This window comes from Myotis davidii, unplaced genomic scaffold (assembly GCF_000327345.1).
Source record: "Myotis davidii unplaced genomic scaffold, ASM32734v1 scaffold299, whole genome shotgun sequence".
Classification (NCBI taxonomy): domain Eukaryota; kingdom Metazoa; phylum Chordata; class Mammalia; order Chiroptera; family Vespertilionidae; genus Myotis; species Myotis davidii.
The window spans coordinates 8,122,700-8,140,458 of NW_006293088.1; the positions used below are offsets into that span (position 1 = coordinate 8,122,700).

General features: G+C 51.6%; 1 protein-coding gene across 3 annotated transcripts in view; it reads right to left on the minus strand.

Moving 5' to 3' along the window:
* Positions 1-14,954, minus strand: part of PARK7 (parkinson protein 7) — a 20,909-nt gene extending 5,955 nt beyond the window's left edge. Inside the window, exons 1-7 of one of the 3 annotated variants that reach the window (XM_015565914.1) lie at positions 14,776-14,954; positions 14,026-14,100; positions 13,675-13,786; positions 12,441-12,542; positions 10,565-10,624; positions 9,420-9,489; positions 4,861-4,947 (exon numbers count right to left, since the gene is read on the minus strand). In XM_015565914.1, coding sequence (XP_015421400.1) covers positions 4,861-4,947; positions 9,420-9,489; positions 10,565-10,624; positions 12,441-12,542; positions 13,675-13,764 — 409 coding nt within the window. In that variant the 5' untranslated portion in view covers positions 13,765-13,786; positions 14,026-14,100; positions 14,776-14,954. The remainder of the gene's footprint in view (positions 1-4,860; positions 4,948-9,419; positions 9,490-10,564; positions 10,625-12,440; positions 12,543-13,674; positions 13,787-14,025; positions 14,101-14,775) is intronic. The other 2 variants (XM_006766754.2, XM_006766753.2) reach the window with 2 other exon arrangements.
* Between the last annotated feature and the right edge of the window lie 2,805 nt (positions 14,955-17,759).

The following is a 17,759-nucleotide window of genomic DNA, read 5'->3' on the forward strand; positions in this document are numbered from 1 at the left end:
GCATTTAAATATATAAAATAAATATCAAAAATGTAAGTCTTTGTTTTACTATGGCTGCAAATATCAAAAAAATTCTCTATGTGACCCGGCACCAGAGTTAAGTTAGGGATTTTCAAAATGCTGACACGCCGAGCTCAGAAGGTTCACCATCACTGCTATAGGCGTTCAGGACCCGCCGCCCCCCAATACGCCGCCTGGACGTGCTGTTCTGAGCTGTGGGCGCTTGAAGCAGAGCCAGTGCAGGAGGCGGCGTTCTGTGACCCCCCAGCCCCTCCATCGCCTCCACACAGACCCTCCCGAGGAGCTCGGGGCATGAACCCTCCAGGGCTCCTCAGCCGGGAGGGTGGCCTCTTACCCAGGGGAGGAGGCCAGAGGCACCACCCAGACAGCGGTCACACTGTTCATCACACCTCCCAGCGGCTCCCAAGGGCACCCATCGCCCTCAGCTGCTTCCTCCCCAGGCCTCCCCCCACCCCCACCTGCTCAGTACCAAGAGGTGACCTTCCCACGAGGCAGGCAGAGCCTCGCCAGCTCCCTCCCTCGAGAGCCTTCGCCAGCGCCCGCCAGCACCTGAGGACGGAACCCGCTCACGGAGCTGGAGGAACCAGAGGTGGTAGGAAAGAACCCGCCGCCCAGGTGGGGAGCGGGCCACAAGGAGGAAATGAAGGTCTGAGGTTCGCTTAGCGATAAAACGTCAGAACCTAGTGAAGAACTGGACAGAGAGGCATCAAAGATGGCGCCGGCTGTCTGTCCCGGGCAACTGGGCGGGTGGCGGTGCCCCGCAGCGACGGGGGACACGAGTGACAGACGGAGGGAGGGCTGTGCTGCGAGGGGCCCCTCTGAGCTCCGGCTGCATCCTGCCTCTGCGGCTGGAGAGGGCCCAGCACACACCCTTCTGCCCGCCCCCCACCCCCAAGCCCTGGCCCACAGCAGGAGGCGGCCCAGGAAAAGCCTGTCCAATGACTCGCACAGAAGCCACCTAATGACCCCGAACGCAGAAGCATGCAGCTGTCGCCACGACGGGCTTCAGAAGCCACGCACCACGGCTCCTGTCCTTCCACGTGGGTCACACCACCTGGAGCAGCTTCGCATCATTTCCTCAGAACACGGCTCAGCTGGTTGGAGCGTCACCCGGACACCAAAAGGTCACAGGTTCGATCCCCAGTCAGCACATACAAGAGGCAACCAATCGATGTTGCTCTCTCTAAAAATTAATAAAAACATATCCTCAGGTGAGGATTACAAAAAAATAGCCCAACCAGCATGGCTCAGTGGTTGAGGGTCAACCTATGAACCAGGAGGTCACAATTCAATTCCCAGTCAGGGCACATGCCCAGGTTGTGGGCTCGATCCCCATTGGGAGGCGTGCAGGAGGCATCCAAACAATGATTCTCTCTCATCATTGATGTTTCTATCTTCCTCTCCCTCTCCCTTCCTCTCTGAAATCAATTTATATATATATATTTTAAAATCTAGAGACCTACTGCAATAACTGAACACAGTACATCAAAAACCCTCCTAGTGACACTCCTGCAGCGTCAGAGCCCTCTGGTGTGAGGGTTCTGTAGCCCAGCCTCAGGTACTGATGCACTTCCCACGCTAACCCAGAAAACCGGCTGAGCGGGCCTCCCACAGCCGAGGGACCGAGGGACGAGCCGCGGGACTGGGCAGTGGGAGGCACAGTCCTAATTGGGTCACTTAACACTCTCTTTACAAGTAAAACATAACGAACACCTTAACTGGTTAAAGATGTTTAAAGATGTTCCCAGGAGCTTCTCAAAATTTCCACCGGGAAGAGCCGATGGCCCGCCCTATCCACTCCCGCCCCCTAGTGGCGCCGAGGGGAAAACAGCGCACACCCACAGACTAGCAAGGGACGCCCAGGGAGAGCCAGTCTGCTGAGCCCAACGTGGTGCTGTCAAACCCACGCCTCACGATCCATCTGGCACAGGCCTCCTTCCCTTTGCTTTACGCAAACGCCCCAAAGCCAGAAGCCTCGCCAGAGAAAAGCACCTGGGAGGCCACTGACACGGCGCCATGGCACCCCAAGTCGCTCAAAGCCTGAAACAGTTCCAGTTTCCCCTGCGCACTAGGGATCGGGGATCACATCTAGTGTGGGAACACAATGGGGCCAATCCCCAGTACAGAGGGGGCCCTATTAGTAGACAGAGGCGGGGAGGGGCCTGCCCCAGCTCGCCCTCCTCCACACGGGGCAGCGGGCAGTGTTCCAAGCGTGTTAAACACGGGAACTCGCTGAACCATCGAGAGCCCTGAGGCAGGTGGCACTGTTACCTGCAGGCGACAAGAGGAGGAAGCGCTCAGAGAGGCGAGAGCCTGCCCAGCCACAGGGAGTGGTCGCCTGGCTGAGACCGGCTCCTCACCGGTGACCAGCACTGGGATACTTCTAACATAATGGACAAGCAAGAACGGAAAAGAATCCAAGCCACACATTTTAAAAAGTGAGAAGTGGAACCGCTCCGCCCTCGGATGGGACTGCTTGTGTGAATAAAAAACCTCGCACTGATCTAGTAAGTTCCCGGTGATGCCCAGCAGGGGGGCCTCGCCCAGGGGGACCCCAGGAAGTAATCCAGCTCCCCGCCTCAGAACGCTCTGACCCCAAACGCTGTTCCTACACCAGGGCTCACCCGCTAGTCCCATGCCTGCCCAGCTCGGGCCTGGCCTCTTTGAGCCCATCTCATCGGGAAGAGATGGTGACGCCCACCTGCTGGGCACTGGGGACGGCGAGGCTCCCGAGATGATACCAGTGACCGGGCCCTGTGAAGGCCTGAGTTTCCTGTCTCACTTCTCCTGCCCCCACCACTCCTCATGCTCTGGTGGCACCACCAAAGCAGCACCAACAGACACGCCCTCAGGCCACGTGCTGTGCGGACATCTTCTTTCTAGTAAATCCTAACTACTCCAGGAAGCCCGACTCGGCTCTTCAACCCTCTAAAACCTCCTCATTACCGCAAAGGAAATGAAATTCCTACAGTGACGACAGAGTGCGGATGGCAGTTCCTCGACTGTGACGAGTGTCCCACCTGGTGCAGGAAAGGAAGCTGGTGGTGAGGGAGACCGCGTTGTGGGGGCAGCAAGTCCACGGAAACTCTACTTTCTGCTTGATTTTGCTGTGAACCTGAAAGTGCTCTCAAAAATAAGCCTATTTATTCTAAAAAACAGCAATCTAATGAGAAATGCTTGCTTTGCTGTAAGGTATGTTAGCTGCTGTCCTTTTAGTTCAGAAGATACGCCCAGAGCAGCCTGAGAGGGGAGACAAGGTGTGCCAAGGTGTGCGAAGCCGCCCATTGTCTTCCTGGCGGAGAGGTGAGGACAAGGAGCCCGGAGGCTGGTGACCCTTGAGCCCTGGCAAAGGTCAGGGCTGCGCACCCACTGTTTAGTGGAGACAATGGCAGCGGAAGCAACTTCCCCACCAGGTAGTCATGTCCATCCTTACTGATAAGACAGTCTGCCTGTTACTGGAACCTGCCTGCCTAAGGGCTATGGGTGGATCCCAAACTGAACAAAAAGATGGTGAGGCCTGAGCACAAGCGGAGTCCATCCTCTGGGGATGGGCTCTCGCCTGGCCCCCCAGTTTCCAAATTATTACTTGTCTCTTTCATTTGTGTGCGGCCCCTCTTCCAGCTCCCGAACCCTGAACCACTCGGGACGTGGGGGAACACACATACATTTACACAACAATGGATCCGTTGCACAGTGCCCTTCAAATCAGCTTTTGATACTACTTTGTTTTGTTTATTCACTGAGTTTTGCTGGCTGGGGTTTTAAACTCAGCTGCCCACCAGGTGAATGCCAGGTGAACCGCATTCGGTTTGGACCGGAAACTTCTGATTCTCGTGCAATGACCCACACAGGTGTGACTTTGCTTTCTCTGCAAGTTCAGGGTCTCTGCCTCCGTCACGTGCACACCAGGCACAGACGGCAGAGGAGACACCACCTGTCCACGAAAGACACTCCCGGCTGCTGCTCTGAATGCACCGTGAGAGGCAGCCCCTGGCACCACGGAGCACCGATCAGGATGCGGTTGGACATTCAGGGCCTGGCCACACGGTGTTGCTGTTAATGATACACCTTGTGCTTTAAGTCTGATGGGTGTGCCTCTGTGAGCAGGTAACTCCTGGAGGACAGGCAATGCCATGCTCCTTCTACAGCCTCCAAATAAGAAGCCACTCAAGAGAAAGAAATTTTTGATAAATAACAAAAAAATATGTAAGACGATGTTAGTCTTAAAAAGCCAGCTGCAGGACAACAGACATAGTAGCTCTCATTTGAGTAAAAATATTAAACTACAAAGGATGAGCATTTGGAGAGAACATTCTAGAGGCACACATGAAACTCTGAGAAGTTAGAGGAGAACAGGCATTCACTTCACCCTCCCGTCCTGTGTGCTTTCTTACCATAAAAGGAAATTCCTCTCATGAACACAAACGAATAAAGGTGAAATGTTCAGCGGGTATTACAAAAGAAACGGGTCACCCCAGGACGCGGCCTGCCACCCAGGCCTCGCTGACAGAGGAGAGCAACGTTCGCTTTACTCTGGACCTGGGGCAAAAGGGCACTTTCTGAAACTGCTGCCCGGGTTTAAGATTCACCCTCAGGCCACTGGCAAAGTATTTGGTAAAAACACTAGATGACCTGGCGTGTCACCAGCAGGAGCGCCCCCGCCCAGGCCGCTGCCCCGTCAGCACCATCGCTCTGATGAAAACACCTGCAGGGAAAGCGAGGCCACAGCACCCTCGGCCCACAGGCAGCCGCTACAGACAGATCACACCGGTGGGAAATGATGCTGAACTGCAGCTTTCTGAGGTCTGTTTGTACCTTCAAATATAAGCATATACTTACTCCCACTCATCATTTTGTCTTTAGCCAGTGGGTGTGTTGTAACTTTGCTTCCAAAACCTATTTCATGAGCCAACAGAGCTGTAGGACCTAAAAAGATTAATAAAAAAGATTTAAGTGTATTGAAAAAACCATGTCTTAAAAATTGCAGCAGCAAAAATATTCTTCAAAAGCAGGAGGCTCTTACCTAAAATATACTGATGATTCTGAAGTTATACACTTGTTAGTACGAGAGGTAAAGTATCTTCCTATATAATAAAAGCCTAATAAGCAAATCTACTGAATGGCAGAATGGCCAGTCACTATGACACACACTGACCACTAGGGGCAGATGCTGAACACAGGAGCTGCCCCCAGCCCACAGGCCCCAGGCCAGCCAAGGCAGGTCCCAGCAGGGGCCTCCCTGATCACCCTGCCAGCTGCCACGCAGAGGGAGGCGACTGGCTGCGGGGCTAGCCAGCGAGTGGGCAACAGCAGGGGGTGGGGCCCGCTGGCAAGCGGGCTGGTGCCACGCCCCCCCATCACCTCCTGCAGAAGGAGGTGGACCTGTGGCAGCAATGGGGCGATGGGGGGAGGGAAGCGGGGGGCAGGGCCAGCTGATGAGCAGGCCAGCGCTGCCTCCCAATCGCCCCGCCAGTTGGCAGGCCAGGCTGGCCAAGGCAGGTGCCAGCAGGGGCCCCCAATCGCCCCACAGATAGGCCCTGATTGCCGGCCAGGCCTAAGGACCCTACCTGTGCACGAATGTTGTGCACTGGGCCTCAAGTGTTTATAATAAACCATCTACTGAGCACTTCTGGCAAGTGCACAAATTCAAAAAATGTCAAAAACCACTTCATCAAAGACTCACCTTGACACCCACGGAGCACAAAGGTAAACAGACTGTGGCCCCGCCTCAAGGAACAGGCAGTGCGCATGTCGGGGGAACAAGAGTAGGGAGACCCCTGTCGTTTGAAAAAGCAAGTTCGCCCTCTTGACAAATGAAAATTTTAGTTACACAGTAAAGGCAGCTGTACTCTCCGGACGTCCGGGCCTCACTGCTGTTTTACAGAGCACTTTTATTTTTTCACTTGGATCTAAAAAAATCTGCACTCATCCATCTCTCCATCCCAACACACCAGGTGTTCTAGTAAGGTGATGAAAATGAACGGAACACCATCCGGCCCCGGAGGAGATTCCTGTGAAATGTCTGCGAGTCTGAGATATGAAGGCACCAATGCTTATTACAGCTACTTACGAGCAGAACCACAAATGTCGATTTGCGATCCTCTGTATCAGTGGTTCACAACCTACTGGCCCTTTAAATACAGTTCCTCATGTTGTGAACCAACATAAAATTATTTTCGTTGCTACTCCATAACTGTAATGTTGCTACTGTTATGAATCGTCATGTAAATATCTGCTATGCAGGATGGTCTTAGGCGACCCCTGTGAAAGGGTCGTTTGACCGCTAAAGGGGTCGCGACCCACAGGTTGAGAACCGCTGCTCTATCTCTTCCCTCTTAAAATGAAATTCATCAAGATGTGTTCACTGATATGTCAACTTCACTGATACGGACAATCCCAAGCAGATTTTGTAACAGGTTCCTCAAATAAGGGCTAAAACCAAAAAGATTTTAAACCATGCTGTATGATCTTAAAAACTCTTTAAAGTGAGTTATCCTACCTTTTTTCTCTAAGACACACACACACACACACACACACACACACACAAAACTTCCTAAGCCCTCACGTCACACCGAGAACAACATGCTTCAGAATCGCACCCTGACCTCCAGTGGCGGGGCCTGTGGCTCAGGCCCAGGACAGTCCACACACTCGAGTCTCAGCAACCCGGGCACCCACTCTTACTGCCCTTTCACTTTGCAACATGAATCCGAGCAGAAGGCAGTTATATAACCAACCAACAGCTCCTCAGACCATAGCTGCTCCGAAGGAAGACCAAACAAACAACACGGAATTACACAAGCTTCTGCCAACACCAGGTCAGCTTCAGACCCAGTCCCGACTTCATCTCTGCAATCAAAAGCCTCAAACAGCCCTGACCGGTTTGGCTCAGTGGACAGAGCGTCAGCCTGTGGACTGAAAGGTCCCAGGTTCGATTCCGGTCAAGGGTATGTACCTTGGTTGTGGGCACATCCCCAGTAGGGAGTGTGCAGGAAGGAGGCAGCTGATCGATGTTTCTAACTCTCTATCCCTCTCCCTTCCTCTCTGTAAAAAATAATATATATATATATATTTTAAAGCCTCAAACGTATTTGATGTCTCTCTCCACCTCACTTTTATCCTCAGTGTGAGACAGCTATGTATGGCAGCATGTTTTAAAAGTCTACAAAAACTGCATAATTGTCACTCATTTATTTTGATGAACTCACGAATGACCCTTTATCTTATTTTGTAAGATTTTAAGAAAACAAGGAGTCATGACCCACATTATCGTAGGTTAAAGCAATCCCAGGAGAGGCCGCGCAGTGAGGAGTGTGATCACACAGGAATTCAGGCTGCTCCTTCCACATGATACAATTGCTGCCTAGTGATGTGTCAATACGTTGATGTGACAGTTGAGTGTGGAAATCTGCTGCTGCCTTACTCATCATGGTAAGCTCATCATTACTGCTGTCTGGGCTTCCAGATCCCATTTGGAAAATGAGCTACTACTACCCACTAACTACATACTGTGACTTCAAACTGCGGAGACCAGCTCTGAGCAGGAGGCAGGGTGAACAGACAGAATCCCCTTGGGCAGCCGAGAAGCCTGCAGTGCCACCGTGTGGTGATTTACGGAAGAACACCTGGGCCACCCCCACCCCTCCAGGGGTCCCCGAGATTGTACCTAGACGCAGGCATGGACCACTGCTGGCTCCGTCCGGTCCAGGCTTCCTTTCCCTTACCCCGCCCTGAGCGACTCTCTTATTTTCTTTTCACAATAGTCTCCCTTCCAATTTGTCTCACTCACTCAGTGTTAGGGACTATGCTCTATTCCTTCTCCCCATTTGTAACTGCAACACTAAAGCATCTCATTTCTCGTCACACTTCTCAGTGTTTGCAGCGCCCAGAGGGGTGGGGCAGGACCCTGAACAGCGCAAGCCCTCGGTTAGAGCGTGTCACTTTTTAATGTCCGTTTCAATGACTCTAGGCCTAAGCACTCAGGCCTGCCCGAGTGGAAACAGCGAACCAGATGTGGCTGATCACCCTGCGATCCGGCGACACAGGACAACCGACACGTGGTTCACTCCCGCAGTGTCTGCAGGAACAGCCCCGGCGAGCTCTCCTCTCCTCCTCTGGTGAGAGCACTAAGGACAAGGCTGGGGCACCGGGACCAAGTCCTTGCACAGCTAGGCGGGCCTCCGCCTGCCCCCCAACCGGGCGCAGCTGCGGGGCTGCCCGCCTGGAGGCCTCCAGCAGGGAAGTCCCTGTGCCCAAGGGCAGGTCCAGAGCTGGTGTGAGCAGGAGCCGAGAACAGCGCCTGCGGGTGGTCCCCGCCCTCCCGGTCGGTCTCTCACACAGCGGTTCTCAAACACTTAGGCCTTAGGAACCCGCCAGCGTTCATGTGGGTTCTCTCTCTCAATAACTGCCCCATTGGAAATTAAAGCTGGGGAACTCTGCAACACAGTCCTCGCACACACAGCAAGCCCGAACAATAACTCGACACACTCTGCTATCATCCTGCGAGGACAAGAAGGAAAAGGCAAATGATGTCTTCAGAGTGTCTGCTGCCCTTCCGAACCCTCTGAAAGAACGCTGGCCACCGCGGCTCTAACACAGGGTCCCGAGGATCACTGGCCTACGATTGTGAAAAGTCCACCATAACGAAGAAAACATCACGCACCATTCCGTCCAGGCCATCCATTCGTTCACTCACTTCACTCTTGACAAGCATTTAATGAAGACCTATGACAAGTGAGGCGCCTATGACAAAATTACACGATGGAGGTCAGGCTCGATTCTCAGTCAGGCTCCATCCCCACAGGGGTATGCAGGAGGCAGCCACGCAATGTTTCTCTCTCATCCATGTTTTTCTCTATCTCTCTCCCTTCCTCTCCCTCTTAAAAAAACGTTATTGAAGTAAAAATATTTCTAAGTTTCTAAGCTGTGGGGCATCTATGAAGCACAATGACCTTCCTCTGAACTAGGTGGCAGGGAGCTCCGTGCTGGATCGCACCAGCACCAGGGCCAGGCAGGAAGTGCCCAGGCCGCGGAGCCACGGGCAGGCCCAGGGCAGGGCTGCTGTTTGTGGCTGGCGGGTCCTGCTGACGGGGCTGGCCGAGGCCCTTCAGGCGTGGAGATGGATCTGCCCTAACAAGCTGTTTGCTGAGTTCCCGAGGGCTCGTCTTCCTCCGAGGTCAACCAAACAGAAAACACGACGTTTCACGGAGCGCAGACCAAAGCACGAGGAGGCAGAAAGGAACAACTGTGCTCATCTCTGACATGACCTCCTCCACGCCACCCTAACCCAGAGCGCCCATCCAGAAGCTCCCACGCTGTGAAGGGGAAGAGGCGCGGTCCCGTCGCGTGGCTCGGGGACCAGTAGGACACACACTGGCGGAGGGAGGGCCCGCCCTTACCTGCGCAGATGGCGGCGATGAGGCCCTTGCGGCCCTGCTGCTCCTTCAGGATCTCCTTCACAGCAGCAGACTGTCCGAGAGCAAACACACGCGTTCTCGTTAAGCCACGGCCAGCAAGTGGCTAGGAACTTCAGCGTAATGATTTTAGCTTAATCCACAAGATCTTAAACCTACCAGAAACTACTTTTAAGCAGTATTTCTAGATGATTAATGTGAAAATGATCAAATTCATCATGCTTCTACATTCCTCCCTAAACCCAATCGAGCACTTATTGTAAGAGAAAGGCATCCTTTTCTTAAAGATGTTGGAGTTGCCCGGCTGGCGTGCTCAGGGGTTGAGTGCTGACCTCTGAACCAGTCATGGCTCAATTCCCGATCAGGGTGCATGCCTGAGCTGCAGGCTCATCCCCAGTAGGGGGTGTGCAGGAGCAGCCGACCAATGATTTTCTCTCATCACTGATGTTTCAGTCTCTCTCCCCCTCTCCCTTCCTCTCTGAAATCAATAAAAAATACATTTATACATACATTTTAAAAAGCTGTTTGAAGTGGAGATGAGGCAAACAGCTTTCCCCGGGCACAGCGACCCCTCTTCTCCCCCCCATACCCCCGTGTACTCCAAGGAGAAAAGAACTGGACGTGAGGGAGTGTGAGTGTGGCGCTGGGTGTCCAGATGCGAAGTCAGGACCAGGCCCACAGCCCGCTGTCTGATTCCGCCTGCTCCCTGAGCCTGGCTGCGCCTCCCCTCTCCCTGCAGGCGGACTCCTCACCTGCCCTGTTCATTCAGGCTGCAGCCCCAGCCCCTGCCACCCCTCCCCCGGCTCCCCGATTGGTGAGGAGACAGCTAAGCTCTTATCCTTCGATGCCTAACCTGAACAGAACATAAATTTTTCTTTTGCTGCTTAGAGGGGAGGAAAATGTGCTCTAACATCTGGACTATGGTCACCAAATGTGCCCATAAACTACTGTCCACCAGCTCAGCTGACTTCTGTAGCGTGTCCTCTGAAATGGTTTTTTAACATGAAGACAGAATTGTTCATTTCACCTGTCCCTATTCTATTCACAGCCCCTTTCCCGAAATACTTTAGTAACAGCAAAATCAACAGAACACAGCACACGTGGAAACACTTTCTTTACGCAGTCCTTACCTCACATAAATTCTGTGCGCCCAGATTACCTCCCGGCAGAACCACTACATCGTAAGGTCCCTGTAACAGTTTAAAAAAAAACATTTCATTTGAAATGTGCATGGACGCGACAGTCAATAACACTTTCCTATTTTAAATATGGGTCACAGCAAAAAACTGTTCACCGAAAAGTTAAATAAATTAAGGTGTATCTCTATGATGACATGTTGTAACCAGAAACACATGCAGAAAATCTGTGCATGAAAGGACATCCATGTTGCAGAACTGCAGGTGTAGCATGACCTCCATCTTGTAAAAACTGCATATATGTGTGTATGCACCCCCACATACATGTGTAGAGTATACAGACACTCACTGACAAAGGAGATACTCCAACTGCTAATGGGGAGCAGTGTGGGATGGGTGGAGGGAGAGAATGAGACATTTAACATTTTAACTTTCTGTATGTCTATACTGTAAGAGTTCTTTTTCCACAAGAACGTAGTACACAGTAATGAAGTGTAGTCAAAAGAAAAACAAATTTTAAGTAACAGGCAAAGAAAAATATTTTTAACCTTATGAGAAATGAAACTTGGGGGAGAAATACGACGTAATATTTTAGTATCCCAAACACCAAAACACCCTAGAAATCTAATGATTTCAAATTTGCTAAAATTACAAACAGGAAATTTTTTTTAACACTGCTTTCAGATGTTAAAAAAAAGTTTTAAAAATTTAGTCATTAAGCAAATTACAAAATGACAACGTAGTCCATATTTAGAGCAACATCTGTTATTTAGAATACTTTTAGATACTATAAACATCCCATTGTTGTTTTAAAACCAAGCAAAATTAAACACTAAAAAGAAAATATGTGAAGTATAGATTCTCTTTTACTCCTTTTAGATATTGAACTGGCCCACACATGGACACAAAAGGTAACAACTGTTCTAAAACACAACAGGCTGAAAAAAGAGAAGGAATATTTATTTCGACTCTCACTTGTAAGGTGCTACTTAGAAAGTTTCAACATATATATGTAAACTAGAGGCCCGATGCATGAAAATTCATGCACTGGGGTGGGGGGGGGAGTTCCTCAGCCAGGCCTGCCCCCTCTCACAGTCCAGGAGCCCTCAGGGGCAGGAGGCAACCCGGCGATCAGGGGAAGGCAATGCCCCATCACACCTCTGCTGCTGCCACTGCCGGTAACCTTGGGTGGCCCTGGTTGCCTGAGCCTTGGGCAGCTCTGGGCGGCTGGGGGGCTGAGGGGGTCTCTGGCTGGCACACGGGCCAGGCAAGCCTGAAGCCAGGAAAGGGTGTGCAAAAGTATCTGCACACGTGCGTGCACGCTCCTGAGGAGAGAACTCAGCTCTGACAGAGCCCCACAGCGTGGGTCACGCCTAAGATTACGAACCACATTTCTAACGACACTGAAAAAGTGACACGATTGAAGGGGAACTCCTCCTCCTCCCTTAAGCCAACCACTGACCAGGGATGAGCTGTCCACGCAACATGAATCACACAACTACTCCTGTTCCCCTGCACAAGGAAAGGTAGAGTGGCTTTCGAATAAAGGCTCGGAAGTGAATGGGAACATGGCAGCTGATTCTCTTCTATCAAGTGACAAAGTTGTAACAGGAGGCAGGGCTGCCCGTGGAAGACAGGACACTGCTCCCTGCAAGTGTCCCCTCCATCCACCTGCCCACCCAGCCACCTACTGGGCACAGGAAGGACCTGGAACTGCCAGCTACACGATGGAAAAAGGCAAAGTCCTCCCCCTACAGGGCAGATGGGGGGTAGGGGGGGAATATTCAAGCAAAGTAACTTTCCTAAAACAAGTTGTGCTAACAGCAGCCTTAGACGGACTCAAGAAACCGATCAAGGACAGAGAACGAACCTCTTTCCTGGCGTCGTCCAGGCTGGCATCAGGACAGATGACAACATCTCGGCTGCACTGTACCGGGTCCTTTCCGGCCAAACCCGCAACAGTGACCTTAATCTACGAGAAAGAAGTCATCGTGAGAGTTAACACTGGAACGGAGTCACACCTGCGCAGCTGCCCTGGGTTTTAAAATAATTGACAGGAAAATGGGCAACAAAACCACGCTGGCTTCAAGCTAATAAATCGGCGAAATGCGATGAATAACGAGGTCTGTTCTGTTTGCCTGGGAGGGGGCTGGTCCAGAGGCTCCCAGCGCCGTCCGGTCAGCGCCCTTTCTCCCGCCGGCGTTCTGGTTTGGGAGGTAAATCCTATGGTCATTCTATCACTAACCCACTGTGCGAGTCACTGTTGCCATGAAAGCGAGGAAATGCCGCTTAATCTTGCAAAGATTTACCAAGTTGACAACACCAAGAGCTGGGTCGGGGAAAATGGGGATTTTCCTACACGGCTGGTGGGTCCAACACGCTGGAACTTGGAGTCATTTAACAAAATCTAGGAACACCAACTAGGGGCGGGTCCTTCCGCCCAAGTTCACTTTCAGGCACCCAGCCTGGGAAACCTTCCACACGTTTGTGCCAGGAGGCCTGTGCGAGAACACGGCAGTGTTGTGATGCCGTGACACAACCCTCTAGAGCAGCGGTTCTCAACCTGTGGGTCGCAACCCCTTTGGCGGTCGAACGACCCTTTCACAGGGGTCACCTAAGATCATCAGAAAACACAGACATAATTACATATTGTTTTGGTGATACAACATGAGGACCTGTATGAAAGGGTCGCGGCATGAGGAAGGTTGAGAACCACTGGCTTAGAATGATACCTAGCACTGAGTAAATGCTACTTACGGATTCACAGTGGTCACAGACGACATATATAGGTACGTAACACAGAGAAGCAAGGTGAGAACTACAGTCTAAGGCTACGTTATCTCTGGGTCGCAAGGGGAATAGCGCTGGGGAAATTCACAGAGTGCTTTGCAATGTTCTCTCTCTTTATTAAAGTATTGGTTCTTCAAGAAATGCTCTGACGGAAACAGGGCAAACTGTTACCAAGCAATAAGTGTAGATATTGGATAAACAGGTAATTACTCTGCAGTCTGTTATGTTGGAAATATGTCACGCAGTTGAATACTGTTTTATTCAGAATGACTTTTAAACGCCAAACCAGGATTTTAAAAGGGGGAGGGACTTACGCCAGCCCGCCGCATGACATCCACGGGGATGACCGTCTCCATCTCCTCTGCTCCTTTGGCCAGGATGACCAGCGCCCTTTTTGAAGCCATTTTTACGCTGTATTTTTAAAGACTTGATTTAAAAAATAAAAGGAAAGGTATTTAACAATCTTTTACCGCGATCCTGGAAGAGCCACCATTTTAAAGTTTCGGAACATTTTGAGGCAGAGTAACTACGCGAGCCCCTCGGGGAAACAGTTCTGATAGGCGAACGCAACGGAATATGAAGAAAAGCATTTTTGGTTAATATTGGTTTGCCCAGAATTTCAACTGCTGTGTTTTCTGAGATGAAAACACAGTACGGTTGCTCACCCAGGTTCGTATTTCGTTTCTCTGACCATGTTTTTAAAAACCCAACTTCTAGTAATGTATTGCAAATGGAGTTTTCTGAAACACAGGGCATGGGCCTTGCATTTCACACCACGCAGTTTTCTCTCTTTGCAGCACGTTTCTTTTACACAGAAATGACGAACGCCATTGCCTGGGCAAAACACTAAATCCAGTCTTTAGCAACTGACCCATGAAATTTTCGGAGGGGATTTTTTTGTTTTGTTCCAGTAACTGTACTAAAAATTCGGGGCGGGGGCGGGGGGTTAACAGTTTAAATATTTGAACACAGGTTTTTTACGACGGCGAAGAATGGGAATCCCCTCACTAAACGCAGCCCGACTAGATCATTCATTGACAGCGGCTCTCCCAGGGTCAGGATAGGTTTTAGCCCCTTCTTTTGCCGGAAGGTTTGTTGTCCGTGCAAAACAGACTATTGTATGACGATTGCAACAAACACAGGATTAACGACTCCCAAACGGGGGATGCTATGCACACAATTTTGGAAGTTTCAGCGCTGCTGCCGCGCCGGCAGCGGGAAGTCTATCTCCTTATCCTAGAGGGCCGCGCGGTGCTCAGGCGGCGAAATCCGGGGCCCGTCTGGGGGTGCTTCCTCCCGAGGCCCCGCCCCGGCGGCGCGGGGGGGGCCAGCCGGGCGGGGGGCCAGGCGCCCTCTCGCCACCAGCAGCGCCACGGCCTGCGCAAGCGCCGAGCGCCCCAGGCCCCGACCCGCACCTCGCCTCTCCTCCCGCAGCCACGAGCCCGCCTCCCGTTCCGCAGCACTTCTGTACCGGGACCACAGGACCGGAACCGGACTAAACGGGACGCAAGCGGGGACGCACGGGAGCACGCACGCACGCCGCCCTATCAGAGCCCTAAGCTCCGTACTGCGCAGACGCACGCCGCCGGGCCTCCTATCACTGCGCAGACGCACGCCTCTCGCATCGCGTTACGTCACATCCGGCCGGCCGATCTCACCTTAAAGAGCCGCAGGGAATGGGCTGCCGGTCTGCGTCCTAATAGGGTTCCAATTGGAAGCTCCATCACCGCGAGAATCCCGTGGACTCACGTGTCCTCACGAAATCCCGCCCCTAGTGGCCAGTCCGATCCACCCACAGCACCCGCAGGATGTAACCCGCTGTATTGCCGCAGTCCATGGGTGCATTGCCCGTTTGCAGAGCGTGGCGTCTCGCTCTAAACTCAGGTTTAACTGAAATAGAGTTGTTGCTTGTACACAGCAGGAGCTCGCTGATGCAGCATTAAAAGGCTCATAATGGAAACAGCAGCCTTCTCAGCCCTTCGTATCCCTCGGCCCTGCTCTTCAGAGGCAAATAGTTCCCACGCTTTAAATTATTTCATCAGATAATTATCTCGGTATTTTAAGACAATATATTAATACTGCTACTTCTCAGTTATTGGTTTTAAACATTACATGTTGGAATCTTGGCAGGTTTTATCATAGTTTTCATTTCACAGACGTAAAGGTTGAGGTCCAGAGGCGTGAAATGACTGTGTAAGGTCCTGCTGTCCTGCCGGGTTTTAGTCACATTCAGATATTCTGATGCCAAACTTCACACTCCCCACAGCAGACTACCAGCATTACTTACTCAGCAACACTCATGCCACTCTCTTAACTTTGTAGTTCATACCCATTTCTCATCCCACGTTTACAAAGTCAAAAAAACCACTTACCAAAACCCATTGCTCTGGGACTGGCCATGGAGACACCTCCTAGTCAAGTCTCTTATTTCCAGGTAGAACAACTCCGTCCCATTCAACCACATTTTTTATTCAACAAGTGAACACTTCACACAAGTGTTTATGCATCATGGGAAGCACAACCTAGAAGCCTCATTGGTTTCTTGCAGCACTTCAACATTCAAGAAATATTAAGAAACTAGAGGCCCGAAGTTCAGCCAGGTCTGCGAACTCTCGCAATCTGGGACCCCTCGGGCGATGTCTGACTGCCAGGGATCAAGCCTAAACCAGCAGTCGGACATCCCTCTCACAATCCGGGACCACTGGCTCCTAACCAATCGCCTGCCTGCCTGCCTGCCTGATCACCCCTAGCCGCCTGCCTGCCTGATCACCCCTAACCACTCCGCCTGCCTGCCTGATCACCCCTAACCACTCTGCCTGCCTGATTGCCCCTAACTGCTCTGCATACCTGTCTGATCGCCCCTAAACACTCTCCTGCCTCCCTGCTCAGTGCCCATCATAGCAACAGGTCGCTCCAGTCGTTCCACCGTAATGGTCTCTTAGCCTCTTGTTATATAGGATATTGTTCTGCCCTGTGGAGCTCACATTCCAAGGGCAAACAGTGCTGACAATGTCAGTGAAGGCCTTTAGGATGCATCGCCTGCAAACATGCAGCCTTCGCCTATTGATCATGTTGAGTTAAAGACATCTGGAAACCAGCAGGTGCAAAAAAAAAAAAAAAAAAAAAGGTGAAGCAGAAGATGAAGCTCTCATCTTCTGTGAGAACAGCCCTCCCTCTGCCCGGAGGAATAGAAACATTTTTACCCCCAGAGACGGAGTTGAGTCTAGCAGAATGTGTACAAAGGGACCTTGTAAAATAACTTACCCTCCTGTAGTCTCCCCATTTTATTGTAGTGACTTTTCCCCAATCCTCTCTCTATGTAACCCAGTATAAAAGCATTCAAGTTTTTGCCACTTCTCTGGGTCATTTCCTCGTGAAGGCTCTCAGGTCGCTGTAAAACTTGTATTGACTAACTGTGTACGCTTTTCTCTTGTTATCTTTTCAGGTAAATTCGATTCTCAGCCCCAGCCAGAGCCCCCAAGGAGGCAGACGTAAAGTTTTTGCGGCCCCAGCATTTGCAAGTCACCCAGGGCCTTTGGGATCCTGGCTACCTATACTAGTAATTAGCTTGATCACAATAAATAACAAAGACAAGGCTGCCAGGTTATTGTATTCACGGGTCACTTACATCTTGCATCTCATCCAAGTAAAACACTTATTCCCTATGAATGCATCCCTTTATTTCATCACAGCACTTATTCCAGCATTTTCTTGTCTTTTTACTTTATGCCTGTGTGTGTCTAACCCTGTGGGCTCCATGGAGGGACCTTCGGGTGGTGGTCACTGCTGCATCCCCAGCGTCTGCTGCAGACCCGGCGCATCGCAGGGGCTCAGTAAATGCTGAGTATCCTGCTGATTTCACCCTATAAGGTGTCCCTTCCTTTCTTTGACTTACGCTATGGATTAATGTCAACCAATTTCTTACTCCTGTTTTCATCTTATTTCCCAAATTCCTTTTGCCAGACGGCAAATGGGAAGTGTTACCTGCAGTGGGAAGTTACCATTTTCACCCATTTTCTATTCATTAAAGGGGTGCGGGGTTAACCCGAAGTTATTGGGCAGAAGGGGGCCATTTGGGCCATTAAATAAAAGTATTCTTCAACATCGACGCAAGGCTGGGTGCCGGGCCTCTCAAGGGGTCCGGCAAAAACGGCGAATTTCCCCATCGGAGCCCGAAAGGTTAGGTCGCCGACACCGGGGAGGAGTGGGCGAGCCCTGACCTTTGAGGTGGCGCCGGGGGGAAATTCTGACGCCGAGGCTTGACGGGGGGCGCGGGGTACAGCTTCGCCTCTGCGCCCACCGCGTGTGAAATGCCCCCCTCCCCCCGGCGTGGGCCACCGCGCGCCACCCCCACGGCCGCCGGAAGTGGGCGGGGCCCGAAGTGACGTAGGCCCATTCC